Source organism: Pseudorasbora parva, chromosome 25, assembly GCF_024679245.1.
Source record: "Pseudorasbora parva isolate DD20220531a chromosome 25, ASM2467924v1, whole genome shotgun sequence".
In the NCBI taxonomy this organism is placed as follows: domain Eukaryota; kingdom Metazoa; phylum Chordata; class Actinopteri; order Cypriniformes; family Gobionidae; genus Pseudorasbora; species Pseudorasbora parva.
In genome coordinates this window covers 5,296,032-5,322,452 of record NC_090196.1, presented here as the reverse complement: position 1 = coordinate 5,322,452, position 26,421 = coordinate 5,296,032, and the positions used below count along the sequence as shown (strand labels likewise).

Below are 26,421 nucleotides of genomic sequence, written 5' to 3'. Positions count from 1 at the left end.
ATGATTACATGTAAATGTAAATGTCTCCAAACTCTCCTCTCCTCTCCTTTTTTAAGATTTTATAGTCTGGACGTGGACTCCACACCAAGCTCACAAGTGCTGATGTCCTAACCTTGTGCTCGCCATGATTCACAGTAGGACAGGATCATGTCAGTCTGAAGTAGAATAGCATTAAAGTTCCCATAGCATCATCATCAGAAACAACGTAGAGTTCCCTCAAAAGGGAGCATCTCAGTTATGATTATACCCACCCTGGTTCCCCGAAATGCTGCTTTGCCTTGACATTTCTTGGAAGTGTCTTGGGGGAAGGCAAAAAATTTTGCAAGAAAAAGTAAAAGCATGGAAATATTTTTTTTACCATCATCATGTCCACTTAGTTGCTCTGTAAACTTAAAATAATGCATTTGTATTAAAATAATTTGAAATACCATGTCAATAATAGACATTAGTTTATAATATACAGTTTAGGTGCTTAGCTTACTTCGAATTATCAGCATTAACAGTTCAAATGTATATATTCAATAGGGCTGTCAAAATTTACGAGTTAATGCAAATGAACTTTAAAGGCACTAATTTTATTAACGCGCGATTAATGCAGCGCTCGTTTTCTGTTTGATCCGTAGTTGGAGAAATTGAGATCAGCCAGAGACGTAAAGGATGAAGCAGCAAACATTAATAGGGAAAGAAAAGAGTTAACAATATCGTTATTCAGAAACAAGTGCAGTTATAGCCTACATAAGCTCCCATATTTTCTGCTCAACTTTATTAGACTCCAGGTCGAAAGAAAAGTGCGTTTTTTTTCACTGAGCAAATTTTCTGCAGTCCAAGCGCGATTGCAAGCTCCCTCTTGCTCAGGTAATTCATTAACAACATCACCACTTACAGTACGTGTGTTTTATTGAACTAAATACATTACAATCGGCTAAAACCAATACGCAGGTTACTTTTCTGAACAAGAGCGCTCCCGAGTCTGTGTTCTTCACACTGTTCACGTGAATCGCAGCACAGTTCAGCACGCGCACACACACAAAATACCGGCAGCTAAATAGGGAACGCGCATCTCTTAAAGGGGCCACACTATATTCCAGCTCTTAAAGGGGCCGCACTATATTCCAGCTCTTAAAGTGGCCGCACTATATTCCAACTCTTAAAGGGGCCGCACTATATTCCAGCACTTAAAGGGGCCACACTATATTCCAGCTCTTAAAGGGGCCACACTATATTCCAGCTCTTAAAGGGGCCAAACTATATTCCAGCTCTTAAGGGGCAGCACTATATTCCAGCTCTTAAAGGGGCCAAACTATATTCCAGCTCTTAAAGGGGCAGCACTATATTCCAGCTCTTAAGGGGGCCACACTATATTCCAGCTCTTAAAGGGGCCACACTATATTCCAGCTCTTAAAGGGGCCACACTATATTCCAGCTCTTAAAGGGGCCGCACTATATTCCAGCTCTTAAGGGGCAGCACTATATTCCAGCTCTTAAAGGGGCAGCACTATATTCCAGCTCTTAAAGGGGCCGCACTATATTCTAGCTCTTAAAGGGGCCACACTATATTCCTACTGGTGAAATATGGACCTCCTCCAGGTATAGTGTGGTACTGGTGCGCTCTCAGGTCCACATGACAGCTTTCACATTACAATTTTATCATACGAACTGTGCCCTGTTCTGAACTAAACTGCCAGCGTAAAAACTCATTTTTTTTTATATATTTACTTGAATAACTTAGCTCATAATTTCAGTGTCCCCAACTGAGCAAGCCAAGCCAAAGGCGACCAAAGGGACCAAAACTCCATCAGGGCATGATGGAGAAAAATAAACCTTGGGAGTCTTCATGCTCTGTGTATGGTTTCACTAATAATAAACATACATTTGCATAAAGCATGCATATTTCTCCATACCCATGTTGATTAGAGTATCACAAACGTAAAAACATATTAAGTTAAGGTACATTTAGAACTGATAAAAATGTGTGCTTAAATTGCGATTAATCGCGAGTTAACTCGTGACAATATGTAATTAATTGCAATTAAATATTTTAATCGGTTGACAGCGTTAATATTCAAACAAGAATAGCGCAAAAGCAATGTGATTGCCCAACACATCAACACACAGTCCCTCAACATGAAAAACACCTCAGCGATCAATTTCAATAAAACATGAAATCTTTCAGCTCTCTATGACATCGCTTAAAATTTCCTTATGTGAAGCTATTTATCATATAAAACAATTATTTTGCAGACATGACATGACTCACATCCATTTGTGCCATGGAAGAGAATGAAAAGACTTGCATTACTTGTTGCATGCAATTAAGGCCCAACAAAAAGACACAGGAAACAGTTTAATATCTCATAGAGACTGTAATTACCCGGTGAGAGTCCCACGGGACCTCATTACTGAAACACTCTCATCACACAAACCGTTTTTAAAAACGCTCTCCTCCAGCAGTAAAGCACACACACTTAAGCCAATAAAAGAGAGACATCAATCAGTTTAGAGCAGGTAATTACTCTTGAGAAACTGTTCTGCCACATCTTTACATAATATGATACATCTTTACACAATTTACACTATAAAACAGCCTAAACTAACTGGCAGCAATCAGAATAAAGTTGACTGATAATCACAATGAAAGTAATTATATATAAAAAAAATAACTAAAAATAAAAAACATTTAAAACATGTACCTGAGAAAATGTTATGTAATCTCAATATAGTCTGGAAACAATGATTTATTTATTTTTTATTAAAATAATTAAAAATGTAAATAATTCAATTCAGTAAAACAAAAATGTACATATTTTTAAACTACTGTTATACTGTTCTTTTGAACTATCTATTAATAAAATAATCCTGAAAAAAATCATGTTTCCACAGAAATATAAATCAGTACTGTTACTGTAGCATAATGTACTCATAATGTAAAAACTGCACATAATGTAATAATTATTACATTATTATTATAATAAAATAATGTAATCATTTTCTCAACGTAATAAAATCTTAAGCTCATAAAATCTTGAGCTCAAACTTTATGAGCAATTTATTACATTATAAACTCACTATACATTATAAAGACATGTCATTTTTCATTATTGTAATAGCTTTTAAAACATAACAAATATTAGTATTCCCCTTACAATGGCAATTTTTAAAAATCTAAATCAAGTCTTAAACTACCTGCAAAATTATTCCTTTATAGTACATTTTAAAAATCCAAATCCAGTATTGTCATGCCTACAAAATCAACCAGATTACCGATACTACTACAACTACTACTAAGTGTGTTGTACTGTATTTTTTTGTTCACACACACACACACACACACACACACACACACACACACACACACACACACACACACACACACACACACACACACACACACACACACACACACACACACACACACACACACACACACACACACACACACACACACACACACATGTTGGTCTATGTGGTTTACAGGGACTCTCCATAGGCATAATGGTTTTTATACTGTACAAACCGTATTTTCTATCCCCTTACACTGCCCCTGCCCCTAAACCTACCCATCACAGGAAACATTCTGCATTTTTACTTTCTCAAAAAAACATCATTTAGTAATGCATTTATGTCATTTAAGGCCATTTGAATTATGAGGACATTTGATATGTCCTCATAAACCACATTTATAGGGTAATACCAGTGTAATACCTATGTAGTTATACAAATTTGTGTCCTCATAAACCACATAAACAGGCTCACACACACACACACACACACACTTTAAAAAAAAATTTTTTTTAACACATTGTTGGTATTTAATATGGTTCTTAACCCTGTGCGTGTCCCTCATCAGATACACCCAATCGTTTCTCAAAACCCAGTACGTGAACTTCGAACAGGTTGTGCTATTGACGCTTGCTGGTTGGTGCGAGATGCATTCTGGGATACCGTTCTGTCTGAAGTCCACAAAAGTCACCTCTCGATGCATCCTTGATAAAAGAGGATCAAGGACAAATCCGGGGATTTAAACTGTAAATTTGACTGGATGTGAACTTTGAATTTGAACAGTATGATGGCGTTTTTGTATGACGTTTTTCTGACGACCTAATTAAATTTTTAAGTATATCTCAACCAAAAGACTGAGTATAGGCCAGATATACTTTTCTGTCAGCATTAGTCAAGAATACCTAAGTGCAATTTTAAGATTTGAGATTTTAAGTTTCTAATTTTTAAGAAGGGCATCAAGTATATTTCTGAGACTTATAAAAAGTAGACAAACAAAAAATAAGAAAGTATACTTTCAAAGAAGTATACTAACAGAACACTTAAATAAACTTGTTAAAACAGACCCTGAGCACATGAGAGTAATTCTGATAGTTTATAGTTTAATGTCATGTTCAAATGTAGGAAGCAGGTCTACACACAGTTTGTGAAATGAAAGTGTGCTGGGACACCCATGAGTTAAATCCCTGATTAATGTGGCCTTGATTACAGGGACAAAAGGGTAATAGTTTCTTTTCACCGCAACTGCATTTGTCTCTAAAACACACAAATGCATTGCCTGCACACTTTTCATCTTCATTCTATTTTGGCTCATCCTAGCAGCATGCACACCGTAGAGATAAATCACATCCAAACTTACGAGGAAACATTACCTTCTTTATTGCTGTCCTTTAACAGACCTGTCAAAAAGCCTCTAAAAACTCGGACATGTTCAGTCTGAGGCCCAATTAACTTTGTACGAGTATTCATGTACTGGTGAGAAGGAAACTAAAGCTTCACTTTGCTGGTTTTGATCAGTATCATGGAGCGAATAGTAGTGTGAACGACAACTGGAACATTGTCATAACGACTATCTCTGATGATCATGCAGCGCTACACTTCTAAAGACTCTTCACACATTTTAAGATCCAAGAGTCAACTGAATTGCTCAAATGAGAACAGGGGAGAGATAAACTTGGGGGGAGGATGTTGAATGTAAAATAACAAGAGAATCTTGTGTCAACGGCGCTGCATACATCTGTGACAAATCAAAGAGAATAAACAACGCTGTGATTTCCGCGCACCTTGACAGGCAGAGTGGAGAGCCAAAGCGAACGCGTTTCTGACAGGCGACGACTCCGGGTGAGCCTCCGAGTTACTAAACTCAACTTTTTAAAATTGCGACGCTAAATATGCGATGACATCGCAGCATGAGTCTGGCACATTGAGAGCAGTTTTACCTCGAGCTCCGCTGAAATGTTCCGTGTGTTTAAGAAACTACCACTCGCTTTTCACATCACACCTGAAAGGATGTCATAATAGCACCTCACGTCCTGTAGACGCCTGCACCCCGCTAGCAGTCTACTGCTAAACACCCTACAGAGACACACAATCGCTCCTAAACCTTTAAAGGTAACAAACCCGACACTTTTACAGCATTCATTTTTTCCCCCTTAAGTCCACTTACAAAGTTAGCCAAGGTCTCTTCCACCAATTAAAGGGGTGATGAATTGAGAAATCAACTTTCCCTTGAGCTTTTGATATATAAAAGGTCATGGCAATATAAGAATATCCTGTAAGTTTCAGAGCTGAAAACTTCCTTGTTAGTCAAAGAAAAGCTTTCAGGCCCAGAAAACAGTCTTGTGCTTTATTCTCACGTCATAGCGCCACGAAACACGCCTCTAGAGCACGTTTAATCCAGTAGCCCCGCCCACCGACTCATGGAGGGCTCGTGCTAGCTGGTCAACAACAATAAACATGCCGAGGAAGATAGCAAGATATTGCGCTATTCCTGGTTGTGGAAGAACACAGTCGCTGCATAAGCTTCCTTCGGATCCTAATATTAGGAATGAGTGGTTGAACTTTATTTGTAATTTAGTTCCAGCTGACGCGGGGAAGAACGTTTGTGTGTTCACTTCATTTCACTGCGGGATCCTTTGAAAAACATATCTCCGGTCGATACTGGATTTGGATCCGACTGGAATGGTGCAACACACTTACGTGAGTAAAACGTGTTTTTATATGTAATAGTATTGCATTGTTATAGATCGTTTTGCTTATGCGTACGAGTCTAACAGAAACATACCTTTAGCACGCTGGACTCAGACACGTATGGGCCAGGGCTCGCAAAGCCCGGCAGGCCGATCAATCTCATTATATTCCGTTCTTGTACTGCTAGTCTCTCTCTCAAGTTGACATCTGAAGGGTGGCGTGCACGTGTTTGTGTGTGTGTGTGTGTGGTTCGCGCTTATATCGACCGATCTAGCGGGCTATGTGTAATATAAAAATGATAGTCCAATCAAACGCGGGTGGATGAGAAATAAATCATTGTGTTTGTTTGATAAAGACGTTCATGAGCCCTGTGATTGAGAGAATCATTTCGGTTGCCGCTTCTCCTTCAATCTCTCCTCTTCCTCGTGAACTGACAGGGGAGCTGAAGCTCATTAAATATACAAATTTTATCCAATCCTAGCCGTGGGCGTTTACTTCCAAGTCTCCAGTGCGTCACACCCACCAAAACTCAGCGTTCAAGAGAGAGCCTCAAAACCAGTGTAGAAAATAGCCTATTACTTATTAGTAATGATGTTTTTGAATGTAAAAACAACACACCATCATTAGTTGACCTCAGACAACAGTATAAAAAAGCCAGTTCATGACAGTTTTAAGTCATGGTTTAGTTGTCCTGACCACTTCTCACTGACTATTAAGGCCCGTTCACACCAAGGACAATAACTATAATCATAAAGATAAAGCTTTAAAAATCATGTTAAATGTTAAAGAAAACCACTACAATACAACTATAATAATAATAGCAGAGGAACAATCTCATTGGAATCGCATTCACAATGATGTTTTTCCTGCTGATGAACAATAAAAACATTGACAGCCAATCAGAATCAATCCTGCTGTAACGAGCTTGAGAATTTAAAGTGACAGAGGCAAAACAGCAGCGTGCGCTTATAATGAACAGAGCAATATTGTGTGAATGCTAATGTAGTAATCTTTAAAGTTTTCGTTCTTGCTGTGAACTTGCCTTTAGAATTAAATTAAACAGAAGACTGTTTTTGCTACTGTACCTTTAAGACTTTATAAATGAATGCGAAAAAATGTAGAGTGGGACTTGATTTTGGCCATGGGAAATTGATTGGATGGTTGGATGGTTGTGGTTTATTATTGGTCGATCTCATGTGAGTGACAGGTTGTCCCGTGCTCACACACCGGGCATTTTCCTGGGTAAATTGGAAAATGCCAATAAACACAACTACAAGCTTGTAAATCCAGTCCCACCACCACATTTATAGTAATTTACCTATATGCTGTTTTGCCAGAATTGTTTTTATTAAAAATTGAGCTATTATTACTTAACATTACATTCAGGGTATCAATACTACTTCACCAATAGACCATATCAAATATATAAAATAAAGATATGCAGCATGCATGTTTAAACAACAAAAAATAAAATCAGAACTAGTGCTTGTGCTCCTGTGTTGAGACCGGTTCCACTCCTGTTCACATGGATTATTTTCTCATAAGAGCTGAAAGAACTTAAAATATTCTGCCGTTTTCGGTCATACCGTTAAGAGTACATCATTCAAACCTGTAAAATGCCTACTTTTACATGCACATTCACAACAACAACAAAACTTTGTGCTTGTGTAAAATAAAGAAAACACACATGCACGTCTCGCCTCGATCACGATACGAAATATGTCTATAGAAAACCTGAAATGTGAGCAAATAATCTCGGATTATGTAATCCAACGAGAGGTACAGGGGTAATCTGCTCAAACGCAGAAGAGGTGTATAATGTGTATGAGCACTTCCCGATAAAGAAAGGACAAGGCATAAGAGGAAAAATCTCGCTCTAAATAAATGTAAGTCTCTGAATTAAAATGTAAAAATGGATTCAAAAAATGTCATGTCGAAATGTTCCGATATTGTGTCATTGACGTTAATAATTATTCTAAACGTCACTATAGTTTGAGAGCTGCATGTATACTTATGGTTCGTGATTTATTTTTCATAAATAAAAAAACTTTCAAAAACATCCTTCATCAGCTTTTTCCACAAATCACACCCAGATTACATTAAATATTGCGGAATATAAATCTTTTTATAGAGGCTGTTGTCCTATATTCTACATGCGTGTATAGTTTATTTCTTTCTTTTTTTTCCAAAACCTTATACCCATGGTAACAGCGAGCATGGCTTTACATGTGTCTACCATGATCTTACAGTTAAACCATACATTTCATTAGGGCAAATAAAAGGATCATTTAACAAAATGGCTCAAAAGCCTGGATCCCATGAATTAAGGACTACCATTTTTTCTCTTTAAATATGTTTTATGAACTTTTAAATGGTTCTAATGAATTTAAATCAAAGTAAAATGTTATTTCAATGAGAGCCTCGTGAAAGATCAATATCAGTGTCTCAAAAAATATTGCTTTTAAAGGAGCTGTTCAACCCAAAATGTCATTCAGGTTTAAAATGACATCAGGGTAAGTAAATGATGACATATTAAATAGAAAGTCATACAGGTTTGAACTGACACGAGGGAGAGTAAATGACGACAGCATTTAAATTTAAAGCAGTAAATTTACTTTAGGCATCCTAGCTCAAAATCAGTGCTTTACTTTCAAGTGCATTTTCATCAAATACAATAATAATATAATGTCCTTGTCCTATTTGTATTTATTTAGTCAATTTTTAAGGCCCTAACCCCAGTAAAAACATTCGTACACTTTCACACACCTGCCCTGCGTGCCAGTAAACACGTCACTGCAAGAGGATTTCAAGATTACAAAGCATATGAAATAAATATATAATATATATATATATTGGTATGTCCAACTCAAACTCATCTGTATTTGAAAATGTGTATTGTAAATGCTTTTATTGTGCCATTTAAAGTCTTTCACCATTTTATACACATATTTTCTTCATTATTCATTTTATGCAGTGAAATTTTAAAATGAATAATCTGACCTCATAAAGCGCTCAATACCTCAATCCTATAATAATGAAAACAATTGGATACATGTCAACTACCCAAATAAATAAATATTATAAATAAAACACTATTATTCCACTAATTTACAGAATATCTAGTGAGTGACAGTTATTGGTGCCACTGTGCAGTAGACAAATACTACTTAATAACATTATACATACTCAAATTGCATATATGTGCTCACTATTCTCAAATAACAGCCCATTCAATCTTAAAAATGCAACTGAAAGAGGTAATCGCGTTTCTAAGGAGTGTGAGAGACGTTAATTCTACAACTCTTAGCATGTAATGCTTCAAAGAAGGTCCCAAACAATGAGCTGCCCTCTCAATAACGCATAGACAAGCCTCTTATCCTTTAATTAGCCCACACACAAACAGAGACATACATACATACACACACACACACACACACACACACACACACACACACACACACACACACACACACACACACACACACACACACACACACACACACACACACACACACACACACACACACACACACACACACACAAACATATATGTGGTTTACGGAAAGTGGAAGTGGGAAGAGTCCTTGAAAACCATTATGTTGTAATAGACTACCCATGTCATTATACACTTCTGTGTCCTCATAAACAATATATACTATACAAATACACACACACACACACACACACACACACAATGCAAAAGAGTAAATAAATCATGCACTCACACTAGAATGATTCATAGCACCTAGTGAGCAGCTTATTATTACACATACTATATTCCCAAAAAGTTTGGGGAAGCCTACCTTTACACGCACATGAACTTTAATGCCATCCCATTCTTAATCTGTAGGGTTTAATATGGAGTCGTCCCACCCTTTGCAGCTCTAACAGCTTCAGGTCTTCTGGGAAGGCTTTCCTCAAGGTTTAGGAGTGTGTTTATGGGGATTTTTGACCATTCTTCTAGAAGCCCATTTGTGAGGTCAGGCACTGATGTTGGACGAGAAGGCCTGGCTCTCAGTCTCCGCTCTAATTCATCCTAAAGGTGATCTATCGGGTTGAGCTCAGGACTCTGTGCAGACCAGTCAAGTTCCTCCACACCAAACTCACTCATCCGTGTCCTTATGGACCTTTTATGGACCTATCATAATTCCATAAAGAGTTTCTATAAATTAGAAAGTTTCTATACTACTAAAAATTCTGCTATATTAATAATAAACAAATCAGAACTACCGGTTTTATAGAAGGAATTAGGCAATATAATGTTCAACTGTGGTTACTATAATGTATGAAAAAAATGTAATAAATCATATGTAATGTTTAAGAATGCATTAATTAATTAATTAAAAGTCCTACATCTTTAAGTGAAAGTACGCAGGGGTGAATTTCATCGCACAGTCTATCAAAAATGAGAGCTTGAGTTGAAACGTAGCATCCCTTCTGAGCACTTGGCAACGTAAATTGTTTATCAGACACTAATGCAGGCGTTTAATCCAATTTGCATTCATATTAGTTACCGGGTATCTCCATCCGAGGGGAATTACTTCTTTAGTGGCCCTCTGAGAGTCCAAAATAACTCCATGCATAATATTGGTATCTTTATATTTCTCATTTGAGAAGCCAATTGCTTTCAAATACACTCTGCTCTCACAAGTGATTGGTGAAATCATTTGGAGAGGCTTCAGTTGAACAAGCACACCCCCCACACACACACACACACACACACACACACACCAGCGGGTTATGGAGCCTGTCATAGACTAGCAGTCACCAAATTAATCCGCCGACTGCATTGCATCTGTGTGCCTGTTGGATCTGCCTGGGTCTGGGTGGTTAAAGGGACAGGGATAGTACAATGATTGTATTCATTTTGCATTTTTCATAGTCTTGATTTCTCACAACTTTTGTGTGTTTTTATAGGCGAGTCGGAGTGAAATGATAAGCTAATAGATTCTCATGAACACATAGTCGAGTGCAGAAGACCAAAAGCCAAGGTCAGGATTTTTGTTAAATAATACATTACATTTCGGTTTGTTTTTTAGCAAACCATATCGCATGGGAGGGAGGGAGCATGAAGAATCATTTTTACAAGATCTTGACCAAAAATGTATGCACCTCTTGGTGGAAATAACATCACAATGTTTATTTCCATAAAGAGGTGCATCAGTTTTTGGTAAATATCTTGTATTGCTTAGTCCAACATCTCCTCCAGAACATCCCAAAGACTTGTTAATGAATTTAAGGTCTGGACGCAGGAGTCAATTAATGTGAGAAAATGATTCTTCATGCTCCCGTTTGAGCTGATTAATCTTGACATTGTCATCCTAGAATGTGGCCACGGTGTGTTTTCATATATGGTTGCTTAATGAGGTCATATGCTGTTTTCAAAGATCATTTTTTAGTGTATTTGACACAGGTTGACACTGGATTTGCAGACATATTGAGATTAAAACACAATGCTGTGCCTTCTATATTAGATACGACAGGAATGGTGCAACACACTTATGTGAGTAAAACATGTTTTTTATATGCGATAGTAGCTAATGCATTGTTACAGATCGTATTGATTATGTGTACATCTAACAGAGCATACTAGCACGCTGTCACAGGCTGGAGAATCCCTTATTTGATGGTTCATTGCGATTCGAGTTCAGACTCCTAGGACTCACAAAGCCCAACGTCCCAGGGCTATATGTGTTTTCCAGATGGGCTACCAAAACGTAAGCACATCGCAAGGCCAGTGAATCTTAGAGAGAGAGAGAGAGAGAGAGAGAGAGAGAGAGAGAGAGAGAGAGAGAGAGAGAGAGAGAGAGAGAGAGAGAGAGAGAGAGAGAGAGAAATAATATTTAAAAATGGTTGAATTCCATCACTTACAGCTCTTGAGAGGAAAGGCTCTCTGAGCAAAGCTTGTCCTGCAGTATGGTATTATGCAGTTATAATTTGAAGTACTTCTAGTAACTCTTTTGCTGTTCTTTGTACAAATATGCTAAGTGGCTCGGGTGCTAAATTATGAATACATTTAAAAATAAATTTAAAAAAACTCAAATCACTAAAGCTTTCAAAGCTCATTAAATTATATTTTTCAAGGACATGACAATAATGATTGCGGATTGGCTTTTATCCATGATTTCTATTGCTTGCTTATATAGTGAGCCAATGTGTTTAGTTGCACACTCAAAGCACGTTACATGGAAAGGGGGACTCTCCTCAACCACCACCAATGAGCAGCAACACCTGGATGATGCGTCGGCAGCCATATTACACCAGAACGCCCACACCAGCTGATTGCTGGAGAGGAGACGGAGACATGAAGCCAATCAGGATATGGTGATGATTAGGAGGCCATGATGGACAGAAGCCAATGGACAAATTTGGCCAGGATGCCGGGGTAACACCCCTACTCTTTTTCCAAAGGACATCCTGGGATTTTTAACGACCACATCGAGTCAATCTCGGTTTAACGTTTCATCCGAAGGACTGTGCTCTTTGTCAGTTTAGTGTCCCCATCACTATACTGGGGCATTAGGACCCACACAGACCCCAGGGTGAGCACCCCCTGCTGGCCTCACTAATACCTCTACCAGAAGCAACCTAGTTTTCCCAGTTGGTCTCCCATCCAGGTACTGACCAGACTCAGGCTTACTTAGCTTCCGTGGGAAACCAGTCTTGGGCTACAGGGTGATATGGCTGCTGGCAACCTAAGCATTAATGCAGACCATGTTTACCCTTTCATGGAAACATTAATTCCTGGTGGCTGTTGCTCTGTCAGCAGATAATGCTCCTGCCACAAAGCAAAAATGGTTCAGGAATGGTTTCAGGAGCACAACAAGTTTAAGGTGTTGACTTGGCCTCCAAATTCCTGTGGGATAAGCTGAACAAACAAGTCGGATCCATGGAGGCCCTACCTCACAACTTATAAGACTTAAAGGATCTGCTGCTAACATCTTTGTGCCAGATACCACAGCACACCTTCAGGGGTCTAGTGGAGTCCATGCCTCGACGGGTCAGGGCTGTTTTGGCAGCAAAAGTGGGACCAACATAATATTAGGCCTGATCGGTGTATAACATGCTAGAAACATTATAATCACTGTAATGATGATCCAATCATAGACTCTTAAGTCAATATTTGTGCTTAAAACAAGAAAAATATCTGTCAATAGGATAAGTCTTTGGCATACATATATATTTTTTATTTACTTGTTTTCAGCATAAAATCACTCAATGTCACTCAAAGTCATTTAGCTTCTTAACTATCTTGATTTAAGAATGATTAGATATTTGTACACCAGAAAGAAGACAGTCCTTTTTGCAGTGCTCTAATGAATGCTCTACGACTCTCAGATTGCTTATTTGGAACATATTTTCTAACAAAGGCATATTTCCCCCCATATCTCTTTACCTAAAGGGCTTTTGAATGAAGGATTTAAACAATAGAACGGAGGTGACTTCACCCAGACAATAGTGTGACTGGGGTATGAAATACAATGTTTACAGACGAAATCCATACTTTCAAGACACTGAGAAATGTGGGGTTGCCAGAGGTATGCAGAAAAATGAGGTGAAGACAATGAGACGCTTTTGACAGTAAACTGTAGGTTGCATACAAAGAGACAGGGGTCAAGTTGAAATTGTCCATCACCCAGACAAGCAGAACTCATTTGGATGCAAACGAGTGCCTACAATATTCAAATATTCAATATATATTCAGAGCTTGGGAAAGCGCTGGACTGACGAACCCTCCCCCCACAGACGCCCGTGTTTAGCCCACTATGAGTTCAAAGGTACAGTACAGAAGTCTGGGGTCTCTGTTTATTATAGTATCATTAACTTCAAACAATGAGCAATGGCAAACTCAGAAAAACGTGCAGACTTACGGAAAGATGTGAACGTTTAAAAATTGTTCCAAATATTAGTGAGCCGCATCATGGCCTTGAGACTATTGTCCGTTATTTTTATCTCTATGACAGGGCGATTATTTCGCCGTTTTGCCTTGCATTTATGAGACAGACAGAGCAGGCAATTGTGTGACTCGCAGACGAGCAAGTTTCTCGGAAACCACACCTGTCACAAAAATGTCAAGACGTCATGACTTTTTTCCTCTTATTATTCCACATTTGTGTTGCCATATTTGGTCCTGGAAGAAAAAAACGGTTTAGACGATAAATGTTTCACTTGGGTAATGTTTCGAAATTACATATTTTCTATGTCTGATCTGAATGAGTTAATTATTGCTCAAATGTTGCTCTTTCGTAGCGCAGGAGACTTGTCATTTTCATTCATGATTTATTTCTATTGGTTTCAGATGTTTTTCCTACAATTCTCTTGGTGAAAAAAAAAGTATATAAATAAGACAGTTGTTGACAATTAATTGGAATACTATGGCTCAAATAATTTGGTTTTGGTGGAATATGATGAAAATATTCCAGTGTGGAAAAAAGTGTACTTAATTGTATTGAAAGTGTATAGTATATTATTTGCGTACAAATGTTAAACGTTAACGTGTACTTCATTTGCACAAGGGTTTATATTGAGATTTCTGAGATTTGGTTGCAGATAATCAGATTTATCTGTGCTATTATATCTCCCTCGCAATACTTTTTCTTCCCTGTGAGATGTTAAGGCAAGGACAAATGTGGTGTAAAAATAAAAATAAAATATAAAAAATGCTAATAATAATAATACATATACACTGATCAGGCATAACATTATGACCTAATATTGTGTTGCTTCCAAAACAGCCCTGACCCGTCAAGGCATGGACTCCACAAGACCCCTGAAGGTGTGCTGTGGTATCTGACACCAATATAATAGCAGCATATCCTTTAAGTCCTGTAAGTTGCGACGTGGGGCCTCCATGGATCGGACTTGTTTGTTTAGCAGGTGCTCGATTGGATTGAGATCTGCGGAATTTGGAGGACAAGTCAACGCCTCAAACTCATTGTTGTGCTCCTCAAACCATTCCTGGACCGTTTGTGCTCTGTGTCAGGAGTATTATCTGCTGGAAGAGCCACAGACACCAGAATACCGTTTCCATGAAAGGCTGAACATGGTCTCAACAGCGCTTAGGTAGGTGGTGTGTGTCAAAGTAACATCCACATGGATGGAGGACCCAAGGTTTCCCAGCAGAACATTGCCCAAAGCATCACACTGCCTCGCCGGCTCGCCTTCTTCCCATAGTGCATCCTGGGGCCATGTGTTCCCCAGGTAAGTGACGCACACACACCTAGTCATCCACGCGATGTAAAAGAAAATGTGATTCAGACAACCAGGCCAGTGAGGCCAATGCAGAGTTTGACTAGATTAATTTGTGAGATTGCCTTCTAAACAAAGGATACCTGTGATGCTGCCTTTGAATTTGGCCATAATGAGGTACAATATAAGGCAGGTGTGCAGCCATAATGCCTATAAAAAGGTATGCTGCCAACATCAATGATTAAGGTTGCAAACAGTCATTGAACCCTTGACAATCACCCATAGGAATGCCACGGAAATCCAAACCTGCACACCAACCTGATCCAAATGCATCCGCATCACCACAGAGCCACTTGAACGTCACCCATAAGTCATAGCACATCAGACACCTTCTATTTCCTAAACGCATCACAGCCACCTGATGCCAGCCATCATTTTCAGCCCAGGATCAATTGAAATCCTGTGTCATTGGAAACTCTGTACGGGTGAGCTAATGAAATAAACACAATTGGATAGCAGAGAGTGTGGGTCAGGCCAGAGTAAGTGCCTATTTACCTGAATGAGAGGCTGGTATAATGTATTGGAGTGGATATCACATTAACCTGCCAAAGCCTTTTTAAATGGGGTCCAGGGCTTAAACTGATTTATCTATTGGCTCCCCCAGGGGCACTTTAGAGTGTGCAGCCCATCCAGCTAACCCATCAATCTAGCCCTGCTCAGTAGATATCATTACTGCTCAGTAAGGGCCGCACACACGCTTGCTGACAGGTGTGTGTGCGTGTGTGTGTGTGCTGTGTGTGGGCATGTTTTTGTGACATATGAGGACACAAATGTGTATAATGATATATGACACAGGTATTACAAGGAGAGGGTGAAATATGAGGACACTGGCCATGTCCGCACTTTTCAAAAGGCTTATAAATCATACAGGATGAGGTTTTTTAGAAAGTAAAGATGCAGAATGTTTCCTGTGATGGGTAGGTTTAGGGGTAGGGTCAGTGTGTGTGTGTGTGTGTGTGTGTGTGTGTGTGTGTGTGTGTGTGTGTGTGTGTGTGTGTGTGTGTGTGTGTGTGTGTGTGTGTGTGTGCGTGCGTGCGTGCGTGCGTGCGTGCGTGTGTGTGTGTTTGTGTGTGTGTGTTTGTGTGTGTCAAAGCACATAGAAAATAATGCTCAATAAATGCATATAGGCTGTGCTGTATAGACAAAATTATAAACCCAAAAGAGGGTAGTATATTATTAGGGAACTAATAATATATAGGCTATTATAGGCTTTCCTGTAGCTCAACTAGTAGAGCATGGCGCTAGCAACGCCAAGGTCATGGGTTTGATTCCCAGGGAAAGCAAGAAATGGAAAAAAATGTAAAAAATGTGTACCTTGAATGCAATGTAAGTCGCTTTGGATAAAAGCGTCTGCCAAATGCATAAATGTTAATGGAACTATAGATGTATTACTGAATACTTAACAGTGGGATTTTATCTATTAGGGAATTGATTGGATTGTCAAACTGGGCTATACTTAAGATGAGGTGTTGAAATGTAAGAGGGATTCATGGCGTCAATGAAAAATTGAATTCTCTTATTATATACACATCCTCTTTGAGCGGCAACCTCCCCCAGTTTCTGTTGAAGCCAATACGGAAGTGACTTAAACTGTAACTCCTCGACTGGCCACTAGGGACAGGCTCCAGAAGGAGCAGAATCTCATGTAAAAATGGCCAAATTTACAGCAGAAACAACATGTTTACAGCCTGGTACAAAAAGTGGTTTTGGTCTATACGGCTTATTTTGCCCTTCATGACGACTGTGAGGGGGTGAATTTTTTTTTATATCTCATTTCGTTTACATTATATGAAGCCATAAAGTTCTGCATAATTAAGGGCGTGGCTGCTTTGTGTGACAGGTGGATTGCCATTTATCCGCTGTCTGTTGCTTCACCTCAGCTCCGCCCACATCCCGCCTTTTTGCCCATTTTTTATTATCTGGGTTTGACGCGCATTGATGATGGCAAGATGGCGACGGCCAGCTCATCTCTACTTTATGCTTCAGAACGACTCTTCAGAATCCTATGAGTGACGTCACGGACACTACATCCATATTTTTTATAGTCTATGACCCTCATGCCAATCCAAAACTGTGTTGTTGCACATTGCATTAGGTGTTTTTAACTACTGTGTGCTTACATAATAATAATAATAATAATAATAATAATAATAATAATCGTTGTTATGTACAATGTTGCTATTGAGGTGAATATGGTGGGTAGGTTTAAGGCTGGGTTAAAAGGTAAAGGAAGGCTCAACGGTGTAATTATTGATGTAATTATTAAGTATTTTTAAATATAAGTATGAACACAATAATTACATTATATCAAATGATCCATTTAAATGTTAACACATGGTAGTTACAGACACTTTAGTGAGACTGATACTCTAGATATTTTGAGCAGTGTGTTTTAGATACAGTGGAAGTCAATGGGACTGAATGTTGTTTGGTTCCCATTCCCAACATTATTCAAAATATGTGACCCATCCTGGCAAAATTAGACGGAATGCACACAGGCTATTATTGACTAATTTCAATCTACAGGCAAAGTGAAAAATTTGAGGTTCACACAAAAATGTGTCAATTAAGCCCTCGTCTAGCAAGCCCAATGCTCCAAATAGCCATTAAACATCTAAGAGTATATTTATGTGTACGTTTTCTGAGATGACTACCTTTTCTCTCTATGAAAATGCAGTTTTCTCTGGTCGCTAACAAGTCTGAACCAATGAAATGGTATTTACACACGTCATGAACGCCACCACAAAGTCATAAATACCATTGGGAAGTTTGGGATTTTCTTCAAACCTCGATCTGTACGAGTTGGGGGCAGAATCAATGGGTGCAACCTCTGTAGTTGAATATAATGGGTATTAGCAGTGAAACTGTCAGGCTTTGTCATTTACAACAAAGTAAGCATATTGTAATATAACAATTAGCCCAATATATAATGATAGCATTTACAGTGGCTCCATCGATTAATTAAAAACGTAAAAGATTAAAACTCACCTGATGTGCATTCTTTGTTCTTCATTTTCTAAAAGCAAAGTTAACAAACCTTGCTGTTTTTTCATAAAATTCATTAAAAGAAGGAACACCGCCATCTTGCTCCGACCAAACAGACCTGAACGCACATGATGTCGTAAATACGACTTTTCATCTCGTAAATACGACGCACCAATGATGTGTGCCAAATGTTGGTGTTATCTCGATGTTAATCGACTGGATTAGCTCAATCATTTTGTCTGATTCCAACAAATCATTTTGAAGTGTAAAAATAATGTAAAAATAATCCTTCATTTCTGAAAATGTGCTCATTGCTACTCATTTTGCCAGCACGGGTCACATATGTTGTTTTGTGTTCCACCAACAACAACAAAAAGAAACTTTACAGTAGGTTCTCTTCGTTAACATTAGTTAGTGTATTAACTAACCTGAAGTAATAATAAGCAATACATTTGTTTTATGTGTATGTATATATATATATATATATATATATATATATATATATATATATATATATATTAGGGATGCCACAATTCTCAATATAATATTGAACTGTTCTGTGCGGCATTTACGGTTCAATTCGCACTTGTGTATTGTGCTTTTTTCAGTTTTGCATTTAATTAATTATTTATATTTCTCTCCGTTTGAAACATTTTTCTCAGTTTATTTTGGCTCTGTTTGAGTGTGCCTGTGAGTCTATACACTGATATAAGCAAATATCTAATCATATGCGCTAAAGTTAGATGGTGTTTATCTGCGTTTCAAAACCTTGCCGGTTAAACATTTCTTTCGCGTTTTACATGTGTAGAGCGCGCGCTTACTGCGCTAATACTGTCAAATACACACAAGGGTAACATATATAAACACAGTCGGTTATGTCTAAAGTGAAAGTAAAATCACGTGTCTCTGTATATGAGATGCAAGCCGAAATCTAGACGTACCCTAGCGGCAGCAAATCTAATCTGCCCGTGAGTATCGTCTAGCAACTCTCAATTCATTTCTGAGCTGTAAACGCCAAACTCTTGCCAGGCTAATCACATCGTGTTTAGAGTCGGTGGGCGGGGCCATAATGACTACGTCCTAGCTGCGTTTGCGTGCTTCTAGTAACACAGAAACTGGCGAACGGCGGTCTTTCGAATCAGCTTTGACCGCGACTCTGGAAGACTTGGAGTTAAGCTTTTCTCTGAGAAAAGAACAAAGAATGGCACTGAAGTCATTCTTAAAACGGGAAGAGGCCCCACTTTACATTAGGTGGCCTTAATTACTATGTGCTTAAATCAAAAAATAAGTACAATGTACTTACTGTGTTCAAATTGTATTGCAAAGCCCTTTTGCTGATATTGAGGTGGATACGGGTAGAGTTGGGGACAGGTGGTGTGGTATGGGTAAGTTTAAGGGTAGGGTTAGGTGTAAGTGACCTGCCAACTGTGTAATACAAATGTAACTACAGAAATTAATTACAGACGTAATTACATGCAGGTATTTTTTCAAATGTAAGTACAATGTAAAAACATGTATGTACACAATAAGAGCATTGTATCAAATGATTAACTACAATGTTAGTACATAGTAGTTAAGGCCACCTAATATACAGTGGGTCCAGGGAAGATGTGTTCTGAGTTTAGCCGACCGGATACGGCGAATGTTTAATCTATCAACAAGCTCTGCTTCACCTTCGTTGCTCTGGTTGGTGTAGCGCTATCCTATCACGTGCAGAGGGAGTTTGAAAGACAACCGTTTATCCGCCCCTCGGATTGAGCTGTCAATGGTGAGTTTCCAGACCAAACATCTTGATGTGGGTCTAGCTTGTCAGGCTAAAAATCACTCACTGCTCTTGAATAAAGTAATAATACAGTAGCTTTTAATCAATGTATATTGTATATTGAAGCCTACATTTATTTATTCAATTTCATACTTAAATGTTACAGTACAGCTCTGAGCTGCCACTGTAAATCTTTATATATATATTTATTTTATATTATAAAATACACTAGGAATGTGTACAAGGATATTTTTAAAAGTAAAGTTAAGTTTAAGTAAGGTTTTTCAAGTCTTATAATTAAAATAAAGAGAGAGTATTACTAATAACGTTCTGTTCCTGTCACCGAAGAATAGAATAAAAAAGAAGCAAACCGAACCGAAAACCGTGGTTAAAATAATGTGTGTGTGTGTGTGTGTGTGTGTGTGTGTGTGTGTGTGTGTGTGTGTGTGTGTGTGTGTGTGTGTGTGTGTGTGTGTGTGTATCATATATTTATCTTTGTTGATATTAATACATACAAATACAACTGTTTTTCACGTCACAGTGTCCTTGTTACACTTTAGATGTAGTTACTATAGTAATAACTATAAATTATGCATAATTACATACATAACTAGCCCTAAACCAAGACCAAACCCTAATCCTAACTCTATAGTAAGTACATGTAGTCACTTAATATTACTCAGTATTTAAATGTATAATTACAGTGTAACAAAGACACCTTAGAATATAGTGTAACCACTAATGTTAACAACTTTTGATTTGAATTATGCATTAGTAAAGGCTGAAATTAACATTAACTACGACATGAGAGGCAGTGCAAATTAATACAAATGTTTGGATTTTGAGAAGAACATTTGGAATGAGTGCATTGAAATCGGTTTCAGTTTGACAGGGGGAAAAAAAATTCCATTGGGCTACTAAAACAGTATTAGACATTGAAGAATAAAAATAATTTGGCAGAACTTGATTTCATTTAGACTTTTAGCTCCCTGATCAATGAAGGACAGGGAGCAGAGCTGAAGGGTTTCAGAAGACTGTTTTAAATATATTTTTAGTTGTGTCTTGTGTTGGTGCCGAAGAAATTACCTTTATGTATTTCTTTTTTCTTATTCTAATTAAAATTTCAAAGCTTGTAAGTGCAACATTTCATGAACTTCCAGTTGTCTGAGCGAAATCTAGGTACAACCACAGCTGTAAAACCAGCACCCATATAAGAAGCAAATGAATCATTTGCATACATAAAATGAAAGAAATGTAGACCTTATCAAGAGAACTGTTTCATTTGTGAGATAAAAAGCACTGCGTGATCAGAGATAACATTTACACAAAGAACAAAGACTGCATGTGAGAGCGACTCTACTGTACACGGCAGAACAAAGAGACTAGGCAGAAAAACACTAAATATCAATACTGATCGCAGAAATAAACTACACATAAAAGAAATATATTAAGTATAGTCATGGACATGTTGGTGTGTTTATCAGATCAGAATAACCATTCTGATGCCATAATGTTTGTGATGACCTATTTTCTCTTTATTATTACACATTGAGGTGGTTGGATTGTCTGAACTGAACCCGAGTTCGACCTCACCAGAGTTCACATGTACCGATCACCAGACCCCCTTTTTTAAAGGGGTCATATAATGGTACATGCACTTTTACAAGCTGATTGTATGGAAATGTGTGTTGGCAGTGCCTGTACACAACCATCCTATAATGATAAAAATCCATCCAGTGTTTTTTTTTAATCTCCTTATATGTTTTCTCCTGTCTCACTAGCCTGACAAGCCAGACCCACATCAAGATGTTTGGTCTGGAAACTCACCATTGACAACTCAATCCGAGGGGCGGATAAACGGTTGTCTTTCAAACTCCCTCTGCACGCGATAGGATAGCGCTACACCAACCAGAGCAACGAAGGTGAAGCAGAGCTCGTTGACTGATTAAACATTCGCCGTATCCGGTCGGCTAAACTCAGAACACATCTTCCCTTCTTAAGAATGACTTCAGTGCCGCTCTTTGTTCTTTTCTCAGAGAAAAGCTTAACTCCAAGTCTTCCAGAGTCGCGGTCAAAGCTGATTCGAAAGACCGCCGTTCGCCAGTTTCTGTGTTTACTAGAAGCACGAAAACGCAACTCCGCCGTCATTATGTTAAGCCCCGCCACCGACTCTATACACGATGTGATTTGCCCGACCAGAGTTTGGCATTTACAGCTCAGAAGGGTATTGAGAGTTGCTAGACGACACTCGCGGCAGATTAGATTTACTGCCGCTAGGGTGCGTCTAGATTTCTAGGCTACTGTCTCACATCAAGCCATTTGACAGTGTGACGTCACACACGCACATTAAAGGTGCCCTATAATGAAAAATTGAATTAACCTTGCCATAGTGAAATAATAAGATTTCAGTACATGGACATCACATACTGTGAGTCTCAAACACCATTGCCTTCTACTTCTTATGTAAATCTCGTCAATCAAAAACACCACAGAAAAAAAAGTGCTTCTCAACATGAACCCAACCTTGACGCAAACGCTGGGGATCATTTATATACACGCCCCCAACATTAGCATCTGTCCAGACATGTTCATTGTCAGGCGGAACTGACGGAGCGAATCATCAGGACTGCAGATAAACAAACAACACTCGGGGATAGCAAAAACGTCTCTCATGACACACATCGTGTTCAGGCTGTGCAGGGGACGTGAGGACTTTTCATATGTCAACAGTCATGATTGAGGTTTATTATAATCGGATACCACAACAATTTATTTCAAAATCGTTCGATTGTTCTGCACATTTCAAGCAAACTTCGGTCAGCGTCTTAAACTGAAGAAAGGGGCGACTATATTCCTGCAAGCAATAAGTAATAATTTATTCCCCTTATTGACTGTTTAAACAATTTCTGATTAAATTGAAAGTTTCTTAGAGAGACCGCATTGTCTAGATAACGCAAGATGCTAGTACAGTAACAACAGGAAACTCCAAGTACCATACAAAACTAAATAGTGTGTCTAATGACAAAGGGTAATATTATTTTGTATTACAAAATACAACCATAGATACTTTGTTTACAGATCGTTCACTCGATCCTTCTAGCAAACATCACCTTTTCCACCATATAAGTTAAAACGAAAGTCATTTGACAAGGCTATTCATTTTGTAAAAATATAAGTTATATATTTATATTTTTGAGAACTGAAGTATGGCGTTTCCTATGATGTTTTTGCCTATTTGTATTTCAGATTAGGCTACATCACAGTCACTGCGTAACGTTCTCCTACATTGTGACTAACGTTATATAAACATGCAATATCGTTGATGAAAAAAGACAAGTCTAAAATGTAGACTGAATGACACGTTAAGCAGAACATCTCAAATGGAGAATGATAAAATGCAGCTTACTTATTTATTGGTGTTTTCAGATCACCGGCGTGAGAGAGAGAGAGCTCGCGTGCATATGGTTGCCAGATTGGACATGTTTAGCTAAAACACCGGATAGTATACGTGTTTTTTTCACAGAAAAAAACACAAAAAAATCCTGTTTGGGGGATTTAAATTACTGAAATCTGGCAACCGCAAGCACGCAAGCTCTTTCTCGCGCGCGGATGATCTGAAAACACCAATAAACACGTAGGCTGCATTTCAGCAATCTCCATTTGAGATGTTCTGCTTAAAGTGGCATTCAGTCGGTCTGTGTTCTGTCAGGACTCACGAGCCGCTTCGCTGAACTGCTGTGTTGTGAGCTGTGAGCGGCTGAAATAAGCCAATCAGAGCGAAGCTCAACATTAACATTCATGACCCTTCCAAATAAGGCAAAAACAGAGATTGAATTGCACTGTGACAAAGACACAAGACCAAGTGTTCCTGAGAATGATTTTGTCAGACATGGCATGGTCTCCACTCACCTCATCTGGTTGGGTCACCACAACAGCTGGCATTCTTTCCTCTGTATCATAGCTTCTCAGTGCCATGTGATTCTCATGATCTTGCTGTAGTTCTTCCTGATCCAATCCGTGTTTCTTCAGGACCTGCTTAGCTTCTTCTTCAGTAGGATCGCGCCCCTGGCTGTGACTGGCTGTGGACTCATCGGTGAAGGCCAGAGCTGGTGCCGGCCGGGAGGTCATGAGATGTTTTAACCTCTCACAAATGTGCTGCTCTGATCCTAAAGTGAGCGAAGACGGTGGAATGAACTTGTGCGTCAAAAACTCAGACTCCTAAAAATACAGAAAAGAGTTTCATTTTAGACCTGTCAGTTCATTCAAAATGTTCAATCAAACTACTTGATATGTCAATGCAGTTTATTTCACAGAAGTAAGAATTTGTTTAATAGCATCTTTCATGAATGAAGGCCACTGATACCAATACTGTTACTAATGTCTCTATGAAATAGATTTGTTTCTCAAATTGTATCTATTAATAATAGCCATTCAGCATTACAGTATAATTGAAAGCTATTAGTTTTAAATACAACTTGTCAGAGAACTTTAAACAATCTTCACATAAACCCATTATAATAAATGTCACATGTATCTGCCCTTCACTTAATCAGGGCACATTTTTTATATTGGCCCAGTCAGACCAGTTCAGGTGTTTAACTTAGGCATTTGTCCCTTTAAGACCTGACGCACATACTGTGCATCCAGAAAGTATTCACAGCGCTTCACTTTTTACACATTTTGGTATGTTACAGCCTTATTCCAAAATGGATTAAAATCATTATTTTCCTCAAAATTCTACAAACAACACCCCATTAAGAAACCATGAAAGAAGTTTGCTTGAAATCTTTGCAAATTTTTTATTTATTTTTTAAATAATCACATAAGTATTTACAGCCTTTGCTCAGTACTTTGTTGAAGCACCTTTGGCACCAATTACACCCTCAAGTCTTAATTTAGTTTATGATGCTATAAGTTTGGCACACCAAATTTTTGGGAGTTTTTCCCCTTTTCTTTGCGTGACCTCTCAAGCTCCTTCAGGTTGGATGGGGAGCGTCGGTGTACAGCCATTTTCAGATTTCTCCAGAGATGTTCAATCAGGTTTAAGTCTAGGCTCTGGCTGGGCCATTCAAGGCCATTCACAGAGAGCCATTCATTTTGTTATCTTGGTTGTGTGCTTAGGGTCGTTGTCCTGTTGGAAGGTGAACCTTCGCCACAGTCTGAGGTCCATAGGGCTCTAGACCAGGTTTTCATCAAGGATGTCTCTGCAGATTTCTGCATTCATCTTTCCCTCTATACTGACTAGTGTCCCAGTTCCTGCTGCTGAAAAACATCCCCACAGCATGATGCTGCCACCACCATGCTTCACTGTAGGGATGTTATTGGCCAGGTGATGAGCAGTACCTGGTTTCCTCCAGACATGAAAGTCGCCATACAGACCAAAGAGAATCTTTGATTCATCAGAGTATTATATTTTGTTTTTCGTGGTCTGAGCGTCCATCAGGTGCCTTTTGGCAAACTCCAGGCGGCCTTTTACGGAGGAGTGGCTTCCGTCTGGCCACTCTACCATACAGGCCTGATTGGTGTAGATCTGCAGAGATGGTTGTTCTTCAGGAATGTTCTCCTCTCTCCACAGAGAAACGCTGGAGCTCTGTCAGAGTGACCATCAGGTTCAGGTCACCTCCCTGACTAAGGCCCTTCTCCCCCTGATCAATTAGTTTGTCCGGCGGCCAGCTCTAGGAAGAGTCCCGGTGGTTCCAAACTGCTTCCATTTATGGATGATGGGGGCCCCTGTGCTCAATGGGACCTTCAATGCTGCAGAAATGTTTATGTACCCTTCTCCAGATCTGTGCCTCGATACAATCCTGTCCCGGAGGTTAACAAGCAATACCTTGGACATCATGGCTTTGTTTTTTGCTCTGACATGAGTGAACAATTTTATTCATATCGTTTGTACAATTTTGAGGAAAATAATTAATTTATTCCATTTTGTGGAAAAAGTAAAGTGCTGTGAATACACTGTATACCGGATGCACTGTATAAGCAAACATAGGCAAGGCAAGGCAGGGTGTCATTTTTAACACCTGTTTTTAACACATCTGAATGGTGTGATGGGCCAGAATGTCCAGGGCCAATTTTTAGCCGCAGTCCACCAGTTGCATTCATATTTCAGTCAAACTGCACCAGAGTTCATTTGGAAGCAGACCGAGACCCCTGAAAATGTGTCTGTGTCTGCTTGACTGGCGTACGCCAGGGTTCAGATGGCACATTTATTCAAATAAACCACACTAACAGAGCAATCGCATTTAGTTCGTTTCAATCAAACTAAACCATGTGTGAGCACACCCTCAACTACAGGAAATATATACCTCATGATTTCTCCTAATTAAAAACAACTAAAAAAAACAATATTCCATAAACCATGGCATATATAGGAAATATGTTTATCAATAATTACAAACCAACATTTGGTTTAACAAACTGTCTAGCCTTTACTGGGTGATAGCTTAATTTAATCG

General features: G+C 38.7%; 1 protein-coding gene across 3 annotated transcripts in view; it reads right to left on the bottom strand.

Moving 5' to 3' along the window:
• The window catches only part of LOC137065097 (ankyrin repeat domain-containing protein SOWAHA), a 179,935-nt gene that overhangs the window by 139,381 nt on the left and 14,133 nt on the right, over positions 1-26,421 (bottom strand). For all 3 annotated transcript variants that reach the window (XM_067436662.1, XM_067436663.1, XM_067436664.1), the window contains exon 3: positions 23,873-24,181. In XM_067436662.1, the coding sequence (XP_067292763.1) occupies positions 23,873-24,181 (309 nt within the window). The remainder of the gene's footprint in view (positions 1-23,872; positions 24,182-26,421) is intronic.